The 24750-nt window shown below is 61.2% G+C and overlaps 1 protein-coding gene across 1 annotated transcript in view; it reads left to right on the top strand.

The window, feature by feature from the left end:
• FIBCD1 (fibrinogen C domain containing 1) overlaps positions 1-23007 on the top strand; it is a 31165-nt gene extending 8158 nt beyond the window's left edge. Inside the window, exons 2-7 of the mRNA XM_040631413.1 lie at positions 962-1441; positions 5428-5587; positions 5964-6100; positions 17579-17675; positions 22062-22241; positions 22748-23007. Of these exons, the coding sequence (XP_040487347.1) occupies positions 962-1441; positions 5428-5587; positions 5964-6100; positions 17579-17675; positions 22062-22241; positions 22748-23007 (1314 nt within the window). The remainder of the gene's footprint in view (positions 1-961; positions 1442-5427; positions 5588-5963; positions 6101-17578; positions 17676-22061; positions 22242-22747) is intronic.
• The last annotated feature ends 1743 nt before the right edge of the window (positions 23008-24750 follow it).

Here is a 24750-nt window from a genome sequence, read left to right as displayed (position 1 = left end):
TTTTTTCTCCTCAGACTTTTCTTGCTTGGGGGGGGGGCACTGCTGCCCGGTGGCCCCAGCCCTCGCCGCCTTCAAGGGAGGGAGGTCCCTTTCTCCAGGGTGCCCAGTGGGGCTCTGCCCGTTAGCCTGTTCTGCGGAGAGGGGAGGAAAGAGGAGAGGAGGTGCTCGGCGGCCCCCCTGCGCCCCGGGGACTCATGCGTGGCAGCCTCGCGGGCCTGCCCAGGCTTCAGGACTTGGGCTGTGGGGGCTCCAGGTAGAAAGGGACCCTTAGTGACGGGCGCTCATTCCTCTGTGACAGTGTGACAATTCTTAGCATGGTTGCTGTCACCGTTACAGCTCTCTCTTCCTGAGTCTGCACGGCAGGCACCCTCGTGCGGGGCAGGGCGCGTCATTATTGCCTCCATTTTACAGGTGAGGACTCCAAGGCTTGGCGAGGTGAGGTCCCTCACCCAAGGTCTCCCTCCCACCCCTAGAAATGGCAGTGTGGGAGCCTTCACCTGCAGCCCTGACCCACCCAGGAGGGCTGCATGGAGGAGGTGTACCTGCCCTCTGCAGGCCACAAGGAACAGGGAGGGGGCAGCGAAGGGAGGGGAGGGCGCCTCTCTCTCCCAAGGTCTCCCCACCTTTCTGCCTCAGTTTCTCCTTTCATCCTCTCCATCTCTGGCTGCCTGCATCTCTCACTCACTCGGTCTTGCTGTATCATTGGTCCTGAGCTCTGTCTCCCCTCTGGGCTTCTGTCTCTCATTTCTGTCTCTCTGTATGACTCCCTTGCCCCTGTCCCCAAGAAAGGGGCCCTCTGTGTCTTGCCCAGACCTCGCAAAGGCCAGAGGCCCCGTCCTGAGGCTGCCTGGCCCCCCTCCCTGGGCAGGGCTGGAAGCCCAGCTCCTCCCCTGACACCGCCCCTTCTTTCTCCTGTCTGTCTGTCCCTCTGTGTGTCTGTGTGCGCGGGGCCGGCCCGCAGTGGCCCAGCTGCGGCTACGTGCTGTGCACGGTGCTGCTCTCCCTGGCGGTGCTGCTGGCTGTGGCTGTCACCGGCGCCGTGCTCTTCCTGAACCACGCCCACGTGCCCGGCACAGCGCCCCCGCCCGTCGTCAGCACCGGGCCGGCAGGGGCCAACAGCGCCCTGGTCACCGTGGAGAGGGCCGACAGCTCGCGCCTCAGCATCCTCATTGACCCGCGCTGCCCCGACCTCGCCGACGGCTTCGCCCGCCTGGAGGGCGCCCAGGCCTCCGTGCTGCAGGCGCTGGCCGAGCACCGGGCCAAGCCGAGGCTGGCAGGCGAGCAGGAGCGGGAGCTGCTGGACACGCTGGCCGACCAGCTGCCCCGGCTGCTGGCCCGGGCCTCGGAGCTGCAGGCGGAGTGCGCCGGGCTGCGGAAGGGCCTCGGAGCGCTGGGCCAAGGGCTCAGCGCCCTGCAGAGCGAGCAGGGCCGCCTCATCCAGGTAAGGGGCTGGGTCTGCATCTGGGGTCTTGGTGGTGGGGGGTGGCTGCCGACGTGTCCGGCCCTGTGCTAGCCGCCTGAGGTCCACGGCTTCCCTTAATCCCCAAGGGCCCCAGGACCAGGGGATGTCGCTGTTGCCATCCGCCGTCGAGCCAGTGAGCCTCAGAGAAGTGAGTGTCTCATCCAAGGCGACAGAGCTAGTGGCAGCATTTCCTACCCACTATCCTGGGGACCCTGGGGACCCTGGGTATTTGTGGAGCACCCCGTGGCATCCCATCGTCAGGTCGAGTCCAGGGCTCAAGGGGCTTCCCAGGTGTGTCAGTACAGGTGAGGCAAGACCTGACCTCCATCAGTAGTGACTTGAGGTTCAAGGTCATGCGGTGGGTCAGTGGTGGGCCCTCTCCCCAGCTGTGCCACATGGCCAGAGAGAGCTGTACGCCCTCCCCAGCTCTCTCTCCCTGTTCTCTGCCATTCGATGCTCCCAGCTTTCTGGGGAAGGAGGGACCAGCTGAGAGAGCCCAATCAGACCCTTAGCCTCTCCTCACCACTTCTGCCCCATCTCCCCCGGTCCCCTCCTTTCCCCTGAGCCAAGGCAGGTCCTAGCAAGCACCTGGTAGATCTGGGGTAAGAGTTTCCAACGTTGACCACTGCTGGAGCATCCGTGAGAACTCCTCCCAGCCCCCCACCCCCACCCGATTCCCACCCCACATCGGATCAGGCATTTAGGGTCATCTTGTTGGTTTTCCACCATTTTCCAGAAGAAAAAACTGAGGCCCAGAAAGGGACAATGATTTGTCCAGGGTACAGTGGCCTCTGGCATCTGGCCTCCTAGCGCCCTGCCCACCCTCTGGCTTTGTACCCCAACACCCTTATGACTCAGGTCCTTAGGGACTAGGAGGTGAGCCCCACCCTGCCATTGGTCCCAGCCCCTTCCGGACACCGGGGATGACCAGGCACTCGGTCACCCAGCAGCTCATGAGCAATGGGTCTTTTCCCTCCTCTGAAGGCTGCAGCTGGAGAAATTATAGCCCTCGTCATCCTGTCTGGGTGACTGATGGGAAGGCGCTTCCCCCTCCCAGGGTGGGGTGTTCAGCTGCCCCCTCCATCAGCAGGGCTTCGAGAGACCTCCAGATTTTCTGGGTGACGTGTGCCCCCCACCTTGCTCTCCACGTGGTTCAGCCCGTGGTTAGCCAGGCCGTCAGGGCAGGGGTGGGGAATTGCGGGGAGAGGCCTCAGGGTCTCCCACCCACCCACCTACGCAGAGACCTAGAGCTGTTCCTACAAGACTAATAGCTTTTGGGGGGGGCCGGTAGTGCCTTGGCTCACCTGATATATTTACTTCTCAAAAGAATGTTAAATTTGCCTCGTTTCCCGCAGACTCAGGGTGATTTTAGAGACCATGTGTCTTGCAGAGCTATGGCGCTGTGTCTCCTGGCTCCTCCAAGCTTCCCAGACCGCCAGGCGATCAGCCCAGACCTGGGTTTCCCAAAGCACTGCCCACAGGCACCCTCTGTCAGAAGGGCCAGAGCTGCTTTTGCTCAAAGGCACCTCTCTGAACCTCATCGCACACCCCCCGGTTCCCGGGGGTAAACAGGCCTCAGGGCGGCTCTCGGGGGCGGAAACGTCTACGGCCCGCTGGCCCGGGAGCCACAGAGCTGAGCGGTTCTGCCTTCGGGGTTCGGGACGGCGGTGCCGGGATCTAGACCAGGCTCCCGCAAGCAGCAGCAGCTGTGGGACTTGGGCACGTCAGTTGCCCTCCTTGGGCTGAGTGTCCTCACCTAAAAACGGGGGATAGCGGGATAGCGCAGGGCATACCCACGAGGGTGTGGGAGCTCCCTCTGACACTCGGGAGGGGAGCATTTCTCTTATTATTATGGAAATAAAATCATCTGTACACTAACGTTTCGGCCAGTGGGGAGCCACCCCCGAAAATCTCTTTTGCGGGAGTAATGATAGCAAACACTGGGGCGCTTTGTAACATAGCGGCCCCGGGAGGTGGAGCTCATTGCCCCATTCTACAGAGGGGCAGACGGAGGCTCACAGTGGCGGAGTGCCCCCTGGAAGCTTCGAAACACGACTAAGCAGGGCCAGAAGCAACTTTGACTTCACTGCCTCTAGAAGCTGCCAGGTCCTCTTTAACGCATCTGTGCAGCTCAGCGAGCAGGGACTGACTCTCCCTATTAATTCGGAGCATGTTTATATGTACATTTTCAACTTTAATCATTTGCCGGTTTAAACTGAGGTCTTCCCTGCCCGCCAGCAAGAGCGGGCTGTGCCTGAGTTTCTCAAGTGTGTCTGCTCGTCGCAGAAGGATGGGCAGTACCCTGGAGACTTAGCCAACGAGCCTGGTGATCTCTGCCGCCCGCCCCCCACCCCTGCAGGTGGCCCCCTGCCCCTTGCCCCCCTACCCCCCGCCGTGGGGGGGCTGCCTGTGTGCCTGATCCACGGGGCTCCCCCCGACACGGTCTGTCTCCAGGACCCTACTGTGAAAGCCCAGGGAGGGATCAGCTGCCTTGCCCCAGGGTCCTCCCTGCCCACCTCCGTGCCCTTCCCCCTCGGGCCTCAGCCCTCCCTGCAGAGGAGAAGCTGACAGGGAAACTGAAAGCTCTTGCGGGCCCTTGCTTCTGGACAAGCCGAGAACCGTATTTTGTAAACTGCCGGCACTGTATATTTCTATTTTCCTTCCTCCAACAAGCTATTATGCGGCAAGTGACAGGTTCAGTGTGTGAAGACCCAGCAGGTTCCACGTGCATTTTCTGGCTGGCTGGCTGTAGTCCGCCCGCGACCCTGCCTCCCCTCCTCGTGGTCCTGCAGCCTCCTAGAGCCCAGGGTGGGGGAGGTGACAGACCCCAGACCCTTCAGGCAGCAGGCACAGCCCAGAGGGCCCCGAGGGGAGGGGGAGAGGGGGTCAGTGTGGCACTGGCCCAGCTACAAACCTCCAGACCCAGATCTTGAGAAGGATGGCCGAGTGGCGGAAATGACACAGAACGCGAGCTGAGCCCTTGGGCCCCAAACACCTGCTCTCGTGAACCACACACCCACCCCAGAAAGACAGGTGCCCTTACTCTGGTTCACAAAGGTGGTTCAGTGCCTGTTCCAGGGTCACTTGCCCAGTGAATGGAGGAGGGGCTGAGTCAAAACCCAGAATCGACACCAGAGCCTGGGTCCAGACCAATGCCCCCCGCTTGCCCTGCCCCCACCCTGCACAATGACGCAGCCTTGGTTCCTTTCCTGCCAGTCAACCCCAGGGAAGCGGCTCCAGGTCGTTCTGGATCAGGGACCTCTCCTTCTGGGCCTCAGTTTCCCCATTTGTACCAAGGAGGCAGCAAGCCAAGCCCTCCCTCCTGGCAATGCCGTGGGGGTGAGGTGAGGTGGTGGACATCGGAGCCATGACTCATGAATGTAGAGTTTGGAGGGGGGCTGGGTGGGGTGGGAGGAGTATCCCAGGGCCCCCCGTTTGCATGCAGAACTGTCACCCCTGCCTTCGAGGCCTTGCTGGGCATCAGGAGAGACTCCTTTGGGTGAGGGTGTTTTGTAATCTGCAAGATACCTTACGAATTCGAGTAACGAGGTGGGCCAAGTCCTGTGTGCCCTGCTGGGGTCCTACCCTGTGCTGGGTCCCTCCCACATGTTGTCACTGGTCCCCATGGCAATTGCGGCAGGGAGGCCCTGGCAGCCCGGCTTCCAGGCTTGGTTACGTCACTTACCCCCTGACGTGTACCTGGTAAGTGGGTGAGTTGTCCCCTCACCTGGGCTGAGGCACAGAGATGGATGAGGACGGGGCCTGGGGTGAAGCAGGGCACAGGTCTCTGCTGAAGCCTCTGTCCGCCCTCCCACCCAAGCCCCCATCCTCTGAATCCACAGACACCTTAGCTCCTTGGATCAGGGCCCGAGCAGGGCAGGAGGGGAGGGCCCGTGCTGGCGGGTGCTGGCAGGTGCTGGCTGGCCGGAGCCCCTGCCCCTTCCACTCACCCCTGTGCCCCGCAGCTTCTCTCCGAGAGTCAAGGCCACATGGCTCACCTGGTGAACTCGGTCGGTGACGTATTAGATGCCCTGCAGAGGGACCGGGGCGTTGGCCGGCCCCACGTCAAAGCCGATCTGCAGAGGGCACCTGCCAGGGGATTGCGGCCCCGGGGCTGCACCAACGGTGAGTGGGGTGGGGGGCTGCCTTTCTTGGGTGACCTGGGTGCCCAGCTGTGTACCCCCATCGCCCTTCGCCCACCCCTCTGATGAGGACACACTGCTGCTGTTTGCTGAGGACTTCCTGCTGCCGGGAGGCACTGAGCACCCTCCCCGCACCCTTCTGTCAAGCCATCTCCTGGCCCGTTGTGCCCATTTTCCAGATGAGGAAAGCAAGGCTCAGAGAGGGTGCTCACTCACCCAGGGTCTGCCCCCAAGGCTGGTGCCCTGGAGCCCATGTGACACTGCAGGGTGGCCAGACGAGCCAGGGAGACCCAGGGACAGAGGGGGATGGGTGGGGACACAGGAGCCAGGTGCAGCCCTGACAGCATGCCCTGACTCAGGCGCTCCGCCACGAGACTGTCTGGACGTGCTCCTGAGCGGACAGCAGGAAGATGGCATTTACTCGGTCTTCCCCACACACTACCCCGCCGGCTTCCAAGTCTACTGCGACATGCGCACAGACGGCGGCGGCTGGACGGTGAGTCTCCGGGGCGGCGCGGCCAGCTTCCTCGGGGCCCCGCAGACGCCCAGGCAGGCCGGGCTGACCCAGGAGGCAGCGCACGTGAGGCCGGTGCCAGCCTCTCACCCAGCCTTCTGCCCCTGGCCAGGCCTGACTCTGGCCCCCGCACACCTGCCCCTCATCTCACCCAAGAACTCCTCACCCCCAGAAATCGGCCCAGGGCAAGCCGAGGCCGTGGGCTGACCCTCCGGCCCCCGTGGGAGCAGATGTTAGACCCCGTCTCCTGCCCGTAGAGCCACCTCCTGCCCGAGCCTTGAGCCTCTGGGAACACAGTGGCTCCCCGGGAGCACTGGGCAAGTTGGGGTGGGTTGTGGCATGGAACACTGCACCAGGAACCTCTTGCTGTTGTGAGCTCAAGGGCCAGTGTGTGTAGACGCTGTCTTTCAAGGTCTCCAATATATGGCATGTGTGCAAGAGATCATAGGCGGAAAGGGGGGGAGACGGCACCTGCAGGGAGCAGAGACCCAGTGGCTTCCCAGCAAGGAGCTGCAGTGACGTTCTGCCTGGGTGGGAAGTAGGGGCTGATGAAATGTCCCCAAGGCTATTGGAGGGCGGGGTGGGGTGGCCACAGGTGGCCCTGAAATCTCCCTGGAGCCAGGAGAAGGGGGTGGGGCAGTGGGGAGAGGCGCCTGGCTTGATTCCCCGGCGAGTCTCCAGATCCAGCAGCAGAGAGGCCCCTTCTAGAGCGGGGTGTGTCCGCCTGCCACAGGCTCTGGGGCAACTTCTGGACTCTGCCTTCGTGCGGGCGCCGGGGCCACAGGCAGAACGGAAATGCACGGGCCTGGCGGCATCTCAGTGACACATGTGGACCCTGAAATGTGAGTTTCATAAAATGCTCGTGCGTTCTTCAAATATTCAAAAGATATTTTAAAATATTTTTCTTTAGCTTTTTAAAAACCATTTAAAAATGGTCCAACCATTCTTGGCTCGCAAGCCATTTAAAAAGAGGCAGCAGGCAAGAGTCGTCCTGTGGGCTGTGGTTTGCTGACCCCCATTCTAGAGCTGGGGTAGGAAGTGAGCTTGGTGTCCCTCCCCCCTCAAGTCAGTGGCCTTCCAACCCTCTCCTGAAGCTCAGCCTTGGGGGCTGGGCTTCAACGGGGCTGTAACTGGCCATTGGGTGACTTCATGTAAATTAAAAATGCATGTCCTTCCCTTTGGCCCCCTGGGGCACTGGGCTTGGCAAGGAGAATAGATGTGGGCCAGGTGCCCTAGAGCAGTGAACAACCTATACCACTGTCCTTGGACATCTGCCTGCTACCCTGAAAGCTGCTCAGCCTCCCCAAGTTGGCCGTGGTTGGGATGCCCAGTGACAATGGAAAGCAGGGCTTGTAAAACAGACTCTTTAAGGGTTCCTTAGTTTCACATTTAATTTCAAAAATGGCAATTTTGAGCACCTACTGTGTGCTGGGGAGGCACAGAGACTGGGAAGTCCCTGTCTCAGTCCTCCCAGAGAACTTGGAGTCTGGGAGGATTTGGGGTGGAGGAAGCCACGGTAAGCGGAGGTAGGGGAGGCTCTGTACGAGCTTCCTGGAGAAGGGGGGCTTTTCAGATAAGTGGGTGAGAGCAGTAAGTGGGAAGGAAAGAGTAGGTGTTCGAGAAAGAGGGAGCAACCCTAACAAGGGCCTGGGATGCAGAAGCACTCGGCCTCTTCGGGGAACAGAATCAACTGGGGTGGGTGGCGTGTGAAGAGCTGAGACTAGCGTCGGTATCCCAGGCTGCGGAGCTGGGGCAGGCACTGGGGAGCTACTGACGGTGCTGGAGAGAGGCGGAGGGCATAAGAAGTGTGCTTCCGGAGCTGTCACCTGACCGTGCGTCCTGGAGCAGAGCAGGGAGAGAGTAGAGGAGGAGGCCGTTCGCTCACGCGCTCACGCCGCGGACAGGCCTGAGATCGAGCCTTTTCCAGAGCGGCGGGGCGCTTGGGCTCCAGCATCTGCAGACGGACGTGGGGGTGGCTCCCAGTCCTGCTGTGATCTTGAGGAAATGACTGAAGTTCTCTGAGTCTCAGTTTCCTCAGCTGTAAAATGGGGTTACCCACTTGCCTCATTGAGAGATCTTAACTGCAAGCTGCAGAAAATTGCCGATTGAAGCAGAAAAGGAAAAGTCCGGAGGGAGACAGGGAGGCTGGAGAAACCAGCTCAGGGCCATGCCGCCAGGAAAGAAGCCCCCCAGTCCTGGCCAGGGGTGACATGGCGGGAACTCCAGTGCCCCAGGGCTGCTGGCGTGGAACCCTCTGGGCACAGCTACACCTGGGCACGGACACCCCCAAGATGGGTGTGGGCCTGGGGTGCAGTCTGCCATTTCCTTGAAAGAGATCCGTTGTGTCCCTGCCTCTTTGCTTCCCCAGCCGTTGAGCCAGTGGCTCTTCTGATTGGTGGGGCCTGGGCCACAGGCCTACGACCGTCCCCAGATCTCAGAAAATGAGGAAGGACAGCCAGGCTGACCAAGGCTTCCGCCGAACGCTCATGGGGCATTCAGCACAGGCCCGGCAGTGGCCCGATCACTATTTAGGACAATGGGCCACACCCTATGCAAGGCCCTGGCCACCCAGCATGACCAGGATGTGTGTGACCCCACCTCTTACTGAACTCATTGCCAAGAGGGCGTCCGCCGTCATCCAGGGGACAGTTATGGGGGCCTGAAGCAGGCTATGGGATCAGCTGTTTTCCAGGGGTGCCCGGGCAGGCCCCCAGGTCTCTGCCCTTGACACTTGGGGCATGAGGAGAGGCTGGCATTTCTCCTCCATGTCTCACCAAGGAGCGTGGTGCGATTTTGGTGTGCTGACGGCCAGGCTGGGAGAGAGGGAGGCATCTCCCGGGGAAGGCATGGTGGGACATGGAGGTGTGGGCAGCCCGCATCGGCTTTGAAAGTGGTGGCATTCCTCGAGCAGGGGGTGAGACTTCCTCGAGCAGGGGGCGAGACGGGGAGGCTCGAGTGAGGCAGGTGGGGTGGGGGGAGGAAGGCGAGTGCATTCAGAGGGCAGAGCCGACGTGAAAGCAGCTGAGAATCCCCAAAGACCCAGGGACAGACAGACCCGCAAACTCTTCAAGCTCCAGAGAGGAGCATTAAATGTACCGGATCCGCGTCTTGGGGCTAAAAGCTCTTTTGTTTTCCTAACTCAGAACATCTGAGTTATGGCATTTGCCTCTGGAAACCCCTCGGCAGGCAGAACCGCGCCAACGTAGCAGCCAAAGCCCAGAAATCAGAGTTAAGGGTTAGGACAGGCTTCATGAAAGACCAAGGCACCGGCCCGGGCTCTGCGTCTCCCACGCCGGGGAACTTGGAGCCCATCTCCCGGGAAGTCCATCAGGATTCGGGCCGGGAGGCGGGTAATAACCCAGGGCCGGGGCTTCAGGGGCCATTACAGGGGAGTCGATGAGGCACGCCAGCAGCCCCCCCACACCTCCCAGCCCTCCTGCTCAGACACCTGGATCAGGGGCCGCGGAAGGAAGGCCGCTCTTGGCTGAGAAGTGCTTGCGAGGCCGATAAACGTTAATATCCATTTGGTCTTCCGTCAAAAGCAATCTTTGCCCAGATACCTCTGGGCATCTGTCAGGATCACCTCCCTGCCACACGGAATCTCTCGGAAACTCAATTGTTGTTTGGGAAGGAGCCCGCTGCCGCCTCTCTGAACCCTGGTACCATCCATCCTCATTAGGCTCCGTGTCTGAGCTGCCAGGCCTCGAGTGCCGACACCGGGTGGCTCTCCCTGGTGGACAGGGCATCTGGGGCCGGACGCCGCAGCCCGAGCCTGCTTCCTGGCGAGACCAGACCGGCCAAGGACGGGGCTCAGCGGCCCTGGCCACCTGGAGGGAGCTCGGCAGCTTCTATACCAGTGCCCCGCCCGGCATGCCTCCCACCCCTGGAGCCCCGCAGAGCCCCCTCAGAGAAGGAAGAGACGTGTCCAAGCAGCCCGCCTGGGGCAGCGCGCAGACCTCCTGAGGCCCAGCCTCACCCGTGTCTGTGGAGCTGGCCGTCCCACCGTGGCCCTTAATTATCCAACGCCTGAGCTCCAACCCAGGCCAGGGGACCCACCCGCAAGCGGCTGGCCTGGTGGGGAGCTGGCAAATTAGTTGACTTGTGTGAAGGCTGTAGGGCTGGGGAGGTAGGGGAGCCCAGAGGAGAGCCCCTAACCCACCCTGGGGTAGCCAATGGAAGCTTCTGGACAGGGAAGTCCAAGCGCTGGGGGACGAGGTGAGAACAGCATTCCAGGCATGCAGAGGTCCGCGGGGACGTGGCAGCGCTTGGCCTGGGACCGCGTGGACTCTGCTCTGCTGGTGCAGGGAGCGTGAGGGGCCGGGACGAGAGGAGGGAGGCCGCCAGGGGCTGGGTTGGGTGCGGTTGTGCGGGCACATTAGAAGGCAGGCTTTGTTCCTGACGGCCGATCGGGCTCCTGCCGCCCTCAGGATTTCCCCAGGTGAGGAGTGACCCAGAGACTTGGAGCCAAGGGCACGGCGGTTGTGGGAGAGTAGCTCGGGGAGTGTGAATTCTGTGGGCCCTGAATTGTGGCTGTGGAGAGTAGGGACTGCTGGGAGGGAGAGAGGCCACATGTGGCTCCTTGGGGCGGGGAGGCCACAGAGGCAGGTGTGGCATGGGGCCACTGGCCTTGACGGAACCCAAGCCTTCTCTCCACACTCCCCAAAGCCCACAGCGACCCAGGCCACACAGGGTCATGCTGATTGTCAAGGCCACTCCTAACCTTGACACGGGCACTCAGCCCCCACCCCTGCCCCAGAAGAGGAGGAGGGAAGGCAGGAAGGAAGGACCGTGTCCTGCTGACCTGTGATTCTGGGTGAGGGGCCTGACTTGGCTGCCATGTCTTTGGGAGGCCTCTCTGACCACTAGGGCCCAGCCGTCATGCTCCATCCTTGTTACAGGTGTGACCAAGCAGTTACCTGTCCACCTGCTGTCGCTTGTCACATGAGTGGCCGCTGGCCCTTTTGGCAATGACACGTCACCTCACTGAGCCTCACTTTTTCATCTGCTCGGTGAGGCTGACAGAGAACCGTTCACGTGGGGAGAGAGTCAGAATCCTTCACAAGCTCTTCCCCAGTGAGGGGGGCGCAGGGGGAGCAGCGGTCCACGCGGAGCCTTGGGGAGTCCCTGCGAACAGAGGCACCTGGCTCGCTCCTGTGGGATCTTGCAGCCAAGCATTGCGTTTAAAGGGAAGACTCCTCAAAACAGAGGCCAGGTTTCCTCATTTGGAAGGCGATGCGTGGGAGCGAGCAGACCCCTTTCCGGCTCACCTCCCCGCCGGCCGTGTGAGACTGGGAGGTCACATCCCCTCTTGCGGCACCCCCTTCCTCATCCAGTCACTAGTGTGGCCCTTGTATCTTGGGTCGGCCACCTTGCAGGGCCTGGGAAATGGGGTGGCCATGCCCGGGGCCTGGTGTGGGTTTTGGGTGGTCAGAAGGAAGGGCCAGCTGGGCGTCAGCTGACGGACCCGCACCCCACAACTTGCCTGCCTCTCTGCCCCGAGGCACAGCCTTGCCCCCACCGACATCTGCCCATGGCCTTGCTGCCACCAGGCCTCTTGGCCCACCCCTTCCCTCGCCTTTGCATGATTACCGCCAGGGTCACCGAAATCAGGTCCAACTCGACATCTCCTGCCGCAGGAACCGTGATAGGATCGATCCTGCTCTGCGGCCCCACTGGGATTCACCGCACAGCCGCCTGCTCCCCGCGCCACGAGCCGAGAGGCCCAAACCCCGTTCCGCGCTCTGCCAGGCGCTCTACTGTCGTGCGAGGTCAGCAGCTCAGACATGCTGCTAATTGGCTTCGCTGTGAGAGAAACTGTCCCCTCCCCACCTGAGCTCCCCAGGCAGGGAGGAAAACCCTTCCCTCGCTTGCAAAACATCAAAGGAGCCACCACGAAGCAGAGCCCAGCCTGGCGGTGGGATCAGGCTCGGGGAGAGATGAAAAGCTTCCTGGGCCGCCCCAGCCAGGAAGGCTGGACAGCAGGGCTGTGGGACCCTCCTCCCTGCGTGGGCTGAGGCTTCAGCCCGTCCTTGTCGCACAGGCTGTGGTGGCAGGGGGACCTGCCGTGACGTCGGTGGGCCACGGTGTCCCCGAGCCTCAGCCCGGCTCGACACCGACTCCCCACTGCCCTGGGGAGTCCTTAGGGGCCGCGCACCCTAATACATGAGCGAGGTGACCCGCCCCGCGTCCCCTCCGCCAACCCACTCGGGGAAAGCTTGCCTCCGTGCAGAGCAGTTTGGATTTTGTAAACTTTTAACGTAAAACGGGGTAGTACACGCGGACGCTCAGCCCGGTAGCTCAGCGTTTGATAAATGGCAGCTCCGGCAGCTTTGCCAGGAGCCGGCAGGCGCTGACTGCCAAGCCTGGGAAGCGCGGCGGGGCGCCAAGCCCGGGGGTACCATTTTCAGTCAAAAACAAGGAGGAGGCCCGCTTCCTTCTGGGCTTGGCAGCTGGGTCTAAAGGAGAGGGAGGGGACGTTGGTTAGACCTACTGTGTGCGCCCCGTTTACGCTTTTCCTTCATTGCGCATTTCCCCTGCGGCCCTGCAGGGGTAGCGAAGGGATCGCTGCTGGTGCCTCTTTACAGAGAGGGAAACTGAGGCTCGGAAAGTGTCCGTGGCTTGTCTGAGGTCACATGGCCTGTGAGAGGCAGAGCTGCGATTCGAACGCTGGGGCATTCTGTCGCTGTGCTCTTGCCAGCGAGCCCGGGGAGCGTCCCGGGGCACGGCCCAGAGCTGGCCAGGAAGGAGGCTACTGCCTCCCGGGAAAGCAGGCAGAGCTTCCCCACGGCCGCCTTTGGAGGGCTACGTCCCACATCCAAGTTCTTCGTTTCTTAGAAACAAGAATCCGCCTCGGCCGCAGCACCCCCCCACTCCCAGAATTGCCTGTCCAGGAGGTCTGGGGGGCCGGTGGACCCCAAAATTGCACAACCAACAGGATCCTGCCTGCAAATGATAAACGATTTCTGCAGCAGCTTCCTCAGAGTCTAGGGCAAGTGCAAGATGCTGCCTCCTGGGACCCTTCTAAAGTGGCAGAGACACCCCTCCCCATCTCACAGGGTTTGGACCCACCCAGCCCCCATCTCTTGGCTTCTCTGACCACCTGCCAAGACCCTGCTCAATATGCGGTTCAGCTGAGCGTCTCCTCCTCCGGGCAGCCCTCCTGGAGCCCACCCCAGCAGCTGGCTCAACATCCTCTGAGCTCCCAGCAAATGTACCAACAATTGTCAGCATCACGGACGACCGTGTATCAGCCAGCGTCTGGAACCGTTACCATGTGAGTGGGAGCTGCTATGACCCCCGTTTTACGGATGAGGAAATAGGCATAGGGACAGAAGGAGCTGCCCAGCCCCGCGACTGCTGGCTTACACGTCCGCCTCTCCTGAGGCTGTGAGCCTTCTGAGGGCCCGAGTCACCCCGTGAGCCCAGGCACGGCACTCAGGCGTCTGGAGCTGCAAGCTTTTCATTTCGCAAAAGCGAGAAGCCCAGACTTAGGTGTCCACCCTGCCTGTCGGCCGGAGTCCCAGTGGCATTTGGTGTCCTGGGTGCCAGCCGAGGGGCTGGTCCAGCTCAGCCGTGCTGAGGGCCGGAGAGCAACGCACGCCCCCTCAGCCTTGGGGTGCCCCCGTTCTGCAGAGGTCGCCCCTCCTCGCCACCTTGGCCTGCTTATCTGCCAATGGGAGCACAAAGCCCTCCCTCCCTGGGAGTCGGTGCTGCGGAGACCACAGAACCAGGCTCGGGCACCCAGGACAAGACCCGGGCTCTTAGCACCATGGCAGACAAGGAGCCAGGCAGACAGGGCCCATCCAAGGAAGGCGTCCCGGCAGAGATGGGACCTCGTGGAGCACAAGACAGGCCCCTGGAGCCAAGCTGAAAAACAGGACCATAGGCCACTCTGCTGCCCCCCTGCCCCCCTCCCGCTTGCCACCGCCCCGAACGCAGCCGCTCCTTCCCTTGGAACCGCCCGACACCATCTGCAGGACCATGTGGGCCCGGCCTTGCCTTGGCAGAGCCCCCAAGCGTACTTGGAAGACAGGCCGGGCGGCAGGCACTGGCTTTTGAGAATCTGCATCAAGAAAACATGCTCTGTCTTCCTACGTGCCACCTGCTTGAGAGGCCGGGCGGCGGCTCGCGTTCTGCACGGGTCACTTTGCAGCTGGGACCCGAGGGAGACGCCCCAGGAGCCGGACCCATGAAGATTTCAGCCTCAAAAGGAATTCTTTTGTTTCTCTACTTTTTTCTGCCCTTTTCTTTTGGCCTAAGTGGGGATTCATGTTCTGTTGGGACAAATGGCCAGGAAGTGGATACATCCATCCTTTGCTCGCTCCCTCTTCGTGTCTTCCCGTCTGGCTGATCCTTGCTCTGTAATTGAAGGCCTTGTGCTTGGTGACATCCGTCCAGCCAGCGTCCCTGAAGTCCAGCTGCAGCTCAGCCTGGACCTCGGAGTCAGAGGAAGCAAACTCCTGGGAACGTTGGAGACCCGGCAGCCAGTCTGTGGCCTCGAGGGCACTTGGAACTTGCTGGCCACGTTGAGCAGCGATCGGCGTGAGGGCGAGGCTAGGGTATTGAGTCTGAGGTCTTGGCCGGGGCCAGGCTCACTCGGTCACTAGGCCCGGGGATCAGGACAGCCCATGGCAAAGGCCGGCAACATCCAGAGCAGGGGCCTCGAACTGCGGCTCTTATCTCTTGGCCGGTGGTGAAATCAGTGTAATGACTTGGGATCCACGTTGCTTTCTAAATCGAGCAGAGTGGAATGGAGTAGAACAGGATAGAAAGTATTCGAGCACATCTGTCTTCATAAGGGCAGGTATCGTTCTAGAAGTTTTGGGTTCCCGATACGAACACCCGTGAGCGTGGGTGTTCTGATGTCACCTGCCTTTCCTGGGGTCATGGTCATCAAGTCCAAACGCCACTTCTGCAAAGTGTTGTCATGGAGGTGTCTGGGCCGTTCACGGCGTGGCTCACGGTTCATGAGCCCCAGGGGAGAGCACTCACGTAGCACACGGTCGCCGTGGCTTCTAGGCCGGTGCACATTGAAACCGTCTCATCGGGAGGGTCTGCCACACGGGGGTGCTTGAGGCGTACTTTCCCGGAGGGGAGAGAAAGGCAGGGAGGCCCCGGCGGCCCCCGAGCCCATGGATCGTGCACCCAGGCCGAGCCCCAGCCAGGCTCCTGACTGTTATGGGCAGGGGGAGAGAGGGGCTGAGAACGGGGTTTGGAGGTCAGCTGTCGGCATAAGAGGCCTGGCAGGGGGACAGGGAGGCACCCGGGTCTGGTCAGTGGCAAATGAGAGTGACATGGGGGGTAGAACATTGGCCTGTGGGTGTCCAGCCTGGCCTTTGGCTGAGGGCGTGAGAGGTCAGACGGCCCACTCCATGCTCACGGCCCCCTGACTTCTGGCCAGTGTCCGAGCTTCTGTCCACTGTAAGGACGAGGGGGACAGAGAAGAGGGTTAGGGTAAGGGTTCGGTGAATAAGGTGCTCGGGGAGGGACTCAGCCCCAGTATCTGCCGTGGCCAGCTGTCAACACCAGCCCACCTTGGGCACTCTGCCCGTCCGCCTCCATTTCCAGGGCTTATGCCCTGCCCGCGCCCAGAAGCCCAGCACCGCAACCCCCATTCTACTTCATAACAATGGTGACAGGCAGAGTTAACAATGGTGGTGATAATAGGACCAGAGCTCTGCCCTTTGCCCATCCCTGGAGTCCTGGGAGGCCGGCCTGGCTTGTCAGTGGGTGAGGATACACGAGGCCCAGAGGGGAGGGATGATGTCCCCTGGCCACACGGCCGCACCTGTCGCAGGGACCTTGTCCTTCCACTAGGCCCTACCCGGACTGCCTTCCAGAAGCTAGCTATGCTGGGCATACCCACTCTCCCCACGTCTTAGATCAGTCCTGTTCCATCTGGGTGAGGGTCCCCTGTGTCCCTCTGCCCTAAGGGAGATGCTCTGTGGAACATCTGAATGGATGAAGGTGGAGTGGGGTGGGCTGCCGGACGTCTCCGGGCCTGAGTCTGGAAGGAACATCAGGGTGTTCCTGGGGGAGGGGCAGAGGGGGAGGGGCAGAGGGGAGACCCAAGGCCAGGCCTGGGCTCAGTGCTGTCGTTCTCCTGCAGCGGGCATGCATTGAGCACCAGCTGTATGCTAGTCCCTGAGCATATTCTCAGTGGACCGCCAGGGCCCATGGGGGAGGTGCTGCTGGGACCCCCAGGTATAGACGAGGAAGCTGAGGCTCAGAGAAGCAGAGTAATGGCTGGCCTCTAAGCGGCAGGGCCCTGGTCCTAACCGTCACCCCCCACCGGGCCCCCGACTCTCTCCCCCTCCGGCAGAAACAGGCTCCCGCTGCCCGCTGCCTTCTCGAGACTTCTCGGGGGAGCATCTGAGCTTCTGCCAGGATTAAGCCTTTCAAAGGGCACGTGCTCAGGGTCCCAATCCGGCCGTCAATACCGCGGCCCACCACCTCTCAGATCTCTCCGAGCCTGATCGAATTTCCTTCCCCAGCCAGTCCCTTCTGAGCACTGGCACCTGTCAGGGCCCGGCCAGCTTTGCCATAGTGGGGCAAGAAGAAGGAAGTGTCATCCCCCTGCCACTCCCTGACGTCAGAGCTGCCCAAAGGCTGTGAGTGACAGGTCCCCGGGGACAGATGCAGAGCGGGAGGCCAAGCTCACCGCAGACGATGCACCGGGCGGTTCCTGGCGACTGAAATCAGGCTGCTTAGTAATGAAACCAGCGGCTCTCGCGGGCACCGCAGCAAATCTCTACCGCCCCACACGCGGGTACAGATGGAGGCGGGCGGGGGGGTGCTGCCTCGGCAAGTGAGCAANTAACGGATGGGATTCCCGACTCCCAACTCAAGAATATTATTAAAACGAGTTACAGGGGCCGCTCAGCTGCTTGTTGGTACCCAAGTCACACCCCTGTGGGCTGTGGACTCCTCCCCACTCCCCGGGAAGTGGCTGGGGCTCTGGTTCCCCAAGCCCCCACTGATCTCCGCCGGGGCCTCTTATGCTGGGGGAGGGCGCGCGTGACTCAGAATGGTTTTGAGAGACGGAGGCTGTGCCTGGGCGCGTGTGTGCTCTGGGTTCTTCAAAACTCCAGAATGGATTTGTGCTCAGTTTTGTTTTGACCTGGGAAGAGACATGAGGACCCTTGCCCACCCCTCTTATTGGACCCGTGGGGAAACTGAGGCCCAAGCCAGGATGGGACCAGTCCAGGGTCCCACAGCAAGGCAGCAGAAGCGGGCCTGGAAGCCACGTTTTCTCCAGCCCCATCCACCGAGATTCCTTCCTGGGGGGCCATTTGGGGGGCCTGGGGGCATTCGGTCAATCCCACCTGGGGCTACCATGAGACCCCTGAGTCCCTGCTCTGCTCCAGGCCCCTGCCCGCCCCGGGGACCGAGTGGGGCAGGGAACACACGTCAGGGCTGGGGGTCCTGGGGTGGTTGGTGCCACCTCTCTGTCCTTTGCAGGTGTTTCAGCGCCGGGAGGACGGCTCCGTGAACTTCTTCCGAGGCTGGGACGCCTACCGGGATGGCTTCGGCAAGCTCACGGGGGAGCACTGGCTAGGTGAGAGCCGTGACCCCTGCCCGGCACGGCTGCTCTGTCTCCATGCACCCCAGCCCCAGGGAGCACGCCCTCCCCGCCTGGGTAGTCAGGGCCCCCGGGTCTCACGCCCCTGAGCCAGCTCACAGGGGCGCACGGGAAGGTGATCGGTGCATTCAGCGGGAATGAGGTCAAGGAGCCGGAAGCCAAAGGACATGCGGGCAGTGCGAGGGGGTCCCTTGGAGGTGTGTGCTTTTCCCCATTGGGACGCCCTGGGACCTGGTCGCCGTCCTGGATCCAGTGAGTTAGGGGGCAGGGACAGGGCTCAGTTTCAAGTACAGGGAGGGTCACGACACCCCCAAAATACCCTGCATTCAGGGGTCAGCCGATGCCCGGGACCCCCAAAATACCCTGCATTCAGGGGTCAGCCGATGCCCAGTGTGCGCTTGGGGCACCAAGGGCGTAACTCCCGAAAGAGAGGCCGGGGTTCCTGAGGCCCCGTGACACGTTGCACGTTTCTCACAGCTGTTGCACACGGGCTCCGAAGCCTGTGTTCACATTGCCCTTATTTACTTACTATTTATCTTGAAATCCACTCGGGGTTTTACAATTTGAGTATCTTGCCTGAGTTCGTTCTGAAGCATGCGTCCATAAAAACCTCAGGTCTGAGGTCCTACATGTATGTGGGAGGTAGCTGGGACTTGAGGTGAGCTTGGGGTTTTTTTACATGTATATATGATTCACCGTTTTAAAGTCCACCATTCGGGGTTTTTTTTAGTATATTCACAGAGTTGTGTAACCCTCGCCCCTACCTATTTCCAGAATGTCTTCTCTACCCCCAAACAGAAGCCCTGTGCCCCCATTAGCAGTCACCCCCATTTACATTTTTAACACATATTAAAATGGGGGTGCCTGGCTGGCTCAGTCGGAGGAGCTCTTGATCCCGGGGCCGTGAGTTCGAGGCCCACGTTGAGTGTGCCTTAAATAAACACACCTTATAAAATAAAATAAAACACACAGCGTTGGACTGACCCACCATGTTGGAATGGCCTTACACACCCCACAATACCCGGGCCCGGGCCCCACTTTGGCTTCCCCGGGCCTGGGTATCTGGGAACGCCCCCCCAGCAGGGCTGGGGCAGGAGGGAAAGGAGGTGAGAACAAAGGTGTGAGGCTTGTGGCTGGTGGGGAGCGCCATCCGAGGGCCGGGCTCTAAGTAGGGGTCAGGAAGGTCCCAGGCCTGTAGGAGTTTCAGGGGAACGTCTGGGGGAAAGATGGGGTCAGTTGCAGAGGTGGGACGGGGTCGGTGCCCCCTCGCCCCTGGCACAGAGGCACCTGGGTGGTGATCTGCAGTGTCATTTGCCTAATGTCTGTCTCCCCGACCCTGGGACCCACGAGGGCAGAACCCTCTCTGTCCTGGCCTCCACTGTGTCCCTGTTACGGGGCGGGTACCGGCCGCAGAACTTTATTACCCCAAGTCTCTACTTAGCTCGCACCTCCCGGCCCACTTTATAGACTTCAGCCCTGACACCTCACGCCCACCCGCAGAGGGTGGGTGGCCCTGACATTGTCCTTCCCTTTTATGGGTGAGGAAACTGAGGCCCAGAATGAGTGGTGTGTGTGTGTGTTGGGGTGGAGGAAGCCTGGGCAGGATTCCCAAGCTTTACATTATACACTGAACTGTGTGAGTGAGAGCAGGGGAGGGGCCGGGGGAGAGGAGCTTCTAGGTGGGAATACCCTTCCCCCGCCCCCCACCTGGGTGGGTGCGTCAAGATAGGGAGAGGGTGGCCAGGTGGGGGCCCTGTTTCCGCATCACCGCCCGCCCCCTTGGAGCGGTGTTGGTGACTCCGCCACTCACCGCATCTTAATTGAAATCTATCAGCAGCCACGGAAGGTGCTGGAAAGTGCGGGAGGAAGCATTTAAGCGGGGCCTTGATTAGCTCCTAGCAGACCGGGAGCGCTGAGGAGAATGTCAACTCAGCCCTCAACTCCCCTGGCCATTCCCTCCCTCTGCTTTTCCACACTCCCCTGCCACCTTCTCATCCAGTGTTTTGTCTTTTCCTATTGAGTTATGGGAGCTCTTTATATATTAAGGTTATTGATTCTTTGTCAGGTACACATGATATATATTTACTCCCGGTCGTTTGTCCTTCAGCCTTTTTTTTTTTTTTTTGTAAAATTATTGCTTATTTCCTAGACATTTAAAACTTTTATGTAGCCAATTCTTGCCATGCTTTTCCTTCATATCCTCTGGGCTTTAGGCCCTCCTTTTCCCTTCTGGTTTTACAAAAATGTCTCCTTTTTTAAAAATGTTTTTTGAATGTTTGTATTAGATACAGATCTTGAATCCATCTGGGAGTTTGTCAGGGTGATGGTATGAGGTTTGGGGGCCTAATATTTTTCCTCTCCATTTTAACCCACCAGCTCCCTCTTTCTCCAACTCTGATGGTGATGGGGTCCAATCTCAGCCCACCATCCAGGGGCCCAGCGAAATGGGGGTTGGAGAGATGCAGAAAGTGAGGAGAGAGGGAGAGCGAGGGAGAGAGGTGGCCTTCACAGCAAGAAGGGTGAAGAGGAGGACCCCCAGCGCCCCCACCCTGCCCCTCCTCCAGGGCACCGTGCCAGGGGCCCCTCGTGGGCACGGGGATGGCTTCGCCCAGAGGAGTGGCGTGCTAATGGTGGGCCCTGGGGCACCAGCAGCCACTCAGTGAGGGAAAGGAATCTGGAATCTTCCAGCATCCCTGCTGGGCTGGTGTCCCTCTTGCCCTATCCCTGAATCAGGTTGTTTGTCCTGGACAAGAACTGGGTAAGAGCAAGGAGTCCGGGCAGGTCTGCCTGGGTTCAAATCCCAGCTCGGCCACTCCCCAGCTGCGTGGCCTGGGCCGGTCCCTTCAACCCCTGTGCCGCACCCTCACCCATCGAGCAGCGATAACAGGGCCCCTGCCTCGTTGATCATGACAGCCGCAGCGAACACCTGGATAATGTGTGCAGCAGGCCGGGCCCTGTTCTAAGAGCTGTACAGGGATTCTTTAATTAAATTGGACTCATTCTAATTCTCCTGGATTCATTAAGCCACAAGAAGTGCTCGGAACAGTGCCTGGCATTTGCGAGGGCCGTCCAGCTGGTGGGCAGTTGTCATCGTGTCCACCGCCTGCCCTTTACAGCGTGCGAAGCCCTCGTGGCCCCTCACCTCGGCCCCGGGAGGCCTGCAACGCAGGTGCACAAGCTGGGGTGCGAGCTGGGGCCCCCAGAGGGGGAGTGGCTTGCTCTGTAACTCCAGCCCAGGGAGGAGCAGAGAGAGGCAGGGGGACGAGACCCTTCTCTCAAAGCCCGGTCCTGGGCAGGTCCTGGGAGAGTAGGACGGGGGTGGGGGGGTGGGGGAGCTTTAGGGAGATGCTGGGCGAGGTCTGCCGCGGGCACTGCTGTTACTCCGCTCTCGGCAGAGTCTCCCCAGCGCTGCATGTGGACCATGGGCCCGAGGCTTCCCTCTGGCCTGGGCACAGAAGGGGCCGCACGGTCTTCCCGCCCCTTAGCTTGTACTATGCCCTGACCCTCCTGCGGGGGGGTCTGGAGCTCAGGAGGGAGAGGCTGATGAAATGTCACTCGATGCTGATAACTTGTAATTTTAATTAAACGCCCTCTTAATCAAGAGGTAATCAAACTGGCAGGGAAGCACCTTGAAAGCGAGTGTGTTTGAGAGGGAGGGAGGGCGAGGGACGATGGGGCGCGGGGGCCAGGCCCCGGAGGCAGCAGGAGACTCAGACCCCGCCTTCCACTGCTCAGCCACTAAGCCGGAATTTATTGAGTGCCTATTGTATACGGAGTCACACTCAGATGCTGGGGTTCAGTTGAGTTGCTCTCAGTGAGTTTCCACGCTAGGGGGCAGACAGAAAACAGGAAGCAGGGACACAGAATGAGAAACACCGAGAGGGGGAGCCCCCAGGTGGACAGACGTCCTCAACCCAGACGGGAGGCCAGGCAGCCTTCCTGAGGGGAGACCTGAAGACGAACAGAACCTAACCTGGTGGAGTAGGGAAAAGTGTCCCAGGCAGAGGGAACAGCAATGCGTGAAGACTCAGAGGCTAGACCCCTTCCAGCTGGAGCCCAGAGTGGGAGAGAGGATAAGGGGGGCTGTCACCCCTCACCCAGATTTTCCAGGTTCCTTCTGACTCCTGTAGTCTTTCTACTAACCTTCCGCTCCAACATTTAGAAAGCATAACCTGACTTAAAGCAAACAGAGAAAACCAAACACGAGAAACCGTCAGCCCTGTTTCCTGCCAGGGCCGACGGCGCAAACCTTCCTGTCACCAACCATGTGAGCTTGGCTCTCGGGTCTCCTCGGTCCCCTCTTGTGGGGGGTCACCTTGTAAGCCCCCCACCCAACTTCGGCCGTTCTCTCCCCCACTCCAGGGCTCAGGAGGATCCACGCCCTGACCACGCAGGCCACCTACGAGCTCCACGTGGATCTGGAGGACTTTGACAACAGCACAGCCTATGCCCGCTACGGGAGCTTCGGTGTGGGCTTGTTCTCCGTGGACCCCGAGGAAGACGGCTACTCACTCACCGTGGCCGACTACTCGGGCACGGCAGGTAGGACCCGGGGCCGCAGCAGGGAAAAGGAAGGGCGAGGTGGGGGTGGGCACCCACCAGTGTCCCCACCCAGGAGGACAGAGGAACTCCAGGTCTGGTGCTCCCGGCCTCCACCTTCGAGTCCCACCTGGTCCTCATCCCAGCAGCATGAAACAGCAGGACCCAAATCGCTCACCCATTCTGCAGATGAGCAAAGTGAGCCCCGAGCCAGGAATCAGGACAGCTGGGGCTTGGGTTCTGCTGGACCCCTAAAGTGTGGTGGCCACACCCCTCTAGGCTGGGTTTCTCTTAGGTGGAGGCAGGATCAGGAAAGGGAGTGTATGAAAGAGGTGGGAGGAGGGACAGAGACCGCCAGGACCCAGGGACAGCCGGGGACCACAAGGTGGCCCCATGGGGGCATGCGAGCCACGCAGACACCGTGCGTGGATATGTGGGGGGCGTTGTGTCCGTGTGTGCACGCACGTCCGGGGAGTCCCCAGGATACACACTGTGCGCGCGCCTTGCAGGGGACTCCCTCCTGAAGCACAGCGGCATGAGGTTCACCACCAAGGACCGCGACAGCGACCACTCGGAGAACAACTGCGCCGCCTTCTACCGCGGAGCCTGGTGGTACCGCAACTGCCACACGTCCAACCTCAACGGGCAGTACCTGCGCGGCGCGCACGCGTCCTACGCCGACGGCATCGAATGGTCCTCCTGGACGGGCTGGCAGTACTCGCTCAAGTTCTCGGAGATGAAGATCCGGCCGGTCCGTGAGGACCGCTAGACGGGCGCGCCGTCCGCGCCCCGCCCCCCGCCCCGCCCCCCCACATGCCCCCTCCCCGGCCCCGACCCCACCCTGCATCTCCTCCGACGCCCACTTGCCCTTCCGCCGGTGACCTGCTCTCGCGTTGGGGGGGGGGCACCTCCGTGCTGTCCCCACCCCCCACTTTACCTGTGCTGACGTGGGGCAGGGCGCACTGGACAACCCCACATTCTCCCTGCCCAGACTTTGGCTCCTGGGCTACGCGTCTTGACTTCCCTTGGCCAGCAGTCCGCCAAGCACCCCGGCGCCCCTCTACTTTGCCAGTCCAAACACCTGGTGCTTGGGGGGCACAGAGTAGGGGGAGGTGGCACCCCAGCAGCCCTTTGAGCAGACAGAGGGGCTGTTTGGATCTTTCTGAGTCCGGTCTGAGGCCAGCCTCCTCCGGCCCTCCTGCCCCCCCTCCTTCGCTTCCATGGTGCCTGGGGATCCTACCTCTGCCCTAAGGACGGTGGGGAGCGGTGGTGCGGAGGGCTGCCTGCAGCCAGGGCTGAACCACCATATCCCACCATTCCCGAACCTAGGCTGGGGCGCAGCTGTCTGTGGGGTCTCAGCCCAAGGTGGCCAGGGCCAGGTCCCTGGAGCTCCCCCCCACCCCCATGCAACCCCTGTAGCTACCCCCCCACCCCCGTCCACCCCTGTGTTCCTGCAGGCCTGGAAGGTCCTCAGTCCCTTTGGCTGCTGTGCCCAGCCTCCTGCCTTCCTGGGGCAGCTGGAGCCCCACCCCACCCTGTCCTCTTGCCTTGGGGAGGCTGGGGCACATCCTGCTCCCTCCGGGCCTGGCCAGTGAGGACCTCTTTATTTTTTGGGCTGCCATGGGCTTGAACCACAATCCCCAATTCCCAGGGACTCCAGGGTCTCAGGGCCTCCTGGCATCAGGCCTGCAGGGTGGAGGCTGGACGGGGAGGGGGGTCCAGTGGCTGTTTCCCCGTTAGCTCCGAGATGTGGTCTCAGGGGGGAGGCCGCCCCCTGCTGGTGATCATGGGTGCTGCCACCTCGGGTCGGGGGGAAGGGCGGGACGCACTGGGCAAATAGGGGAACTGCGGCACCACCAGACGCTCGAAACAATCTGTCATTGAATCCTCCCAATGCTCAGTGTCCTATCATTCTACCCCCCAACAAGAACTGCAGGTTCCCAAGGTCAGCGCCCCAGAAGAGCCCCCCTACCCCCCTGATGGATAGCGCTGCGACCCTGATGCCCTTGCCCTCAGCCCCAAGCACGGGGCTGTTTTTCTAAGTTCCTCCCTGTGGGGATTTGATGGGGGCCTCTGAGAGGTTCTCAGAGGCCAGCTTGGGGTGGGGTGCACCAGTGGCCCCCTCAGGCAGGAGGGAGGGGGTGTTTCCTTGTAGGACGCCCGAAGGTAGGTGAACACAGGCAAAGAGGGGAGCGTGGGGTTCAGCTCTCTGTTCCTCTCCCACCAAAGTTGTGCTGCACGAATCGTGCAGCAGAGTTGGCTGGGGGCAGCAGGAAGGGCTCCGAGTGTGGCCGACTGTCTGTGCAAGCTGGCTGGTCCCCGCCATAGTACCACCCGGTCATGGCATTCAGCCAAGTTTCGCTAGACATCCACTGTGGGCTGAGGGCTGCCTGGGTGCCGGGCAGCACCGAGTCCCTGCCCTATCGGCCTGGACTTGAAGCAGACATGGCCAAGAGACGGGCAGCGCAGCCCGGTGTGACCCGATGCTGGGGGGCAGCCCAGCTGCAGGGGG

This window comes from Ursus maritimus, unplaced genomic scaffold, assembly GCF_017311325.1.
Source record: "Ursus maritimus isolate PB19 unplaced genomic scaffold, ASM1731132v1 scaffold_17, whole genome shotgun sequence".
NCBI classification, from domain to species: Eukaryota; Metazoa; Chordata; class Mammalia; order Carnivora; family Ursidae; genus Ursus; species Ursus maritimus.
The sequence above is the reverse complement of the archived record's forward strand: the minus strand, read 5'-3'. Positions and strand labels throughout refer to the sequence as shown.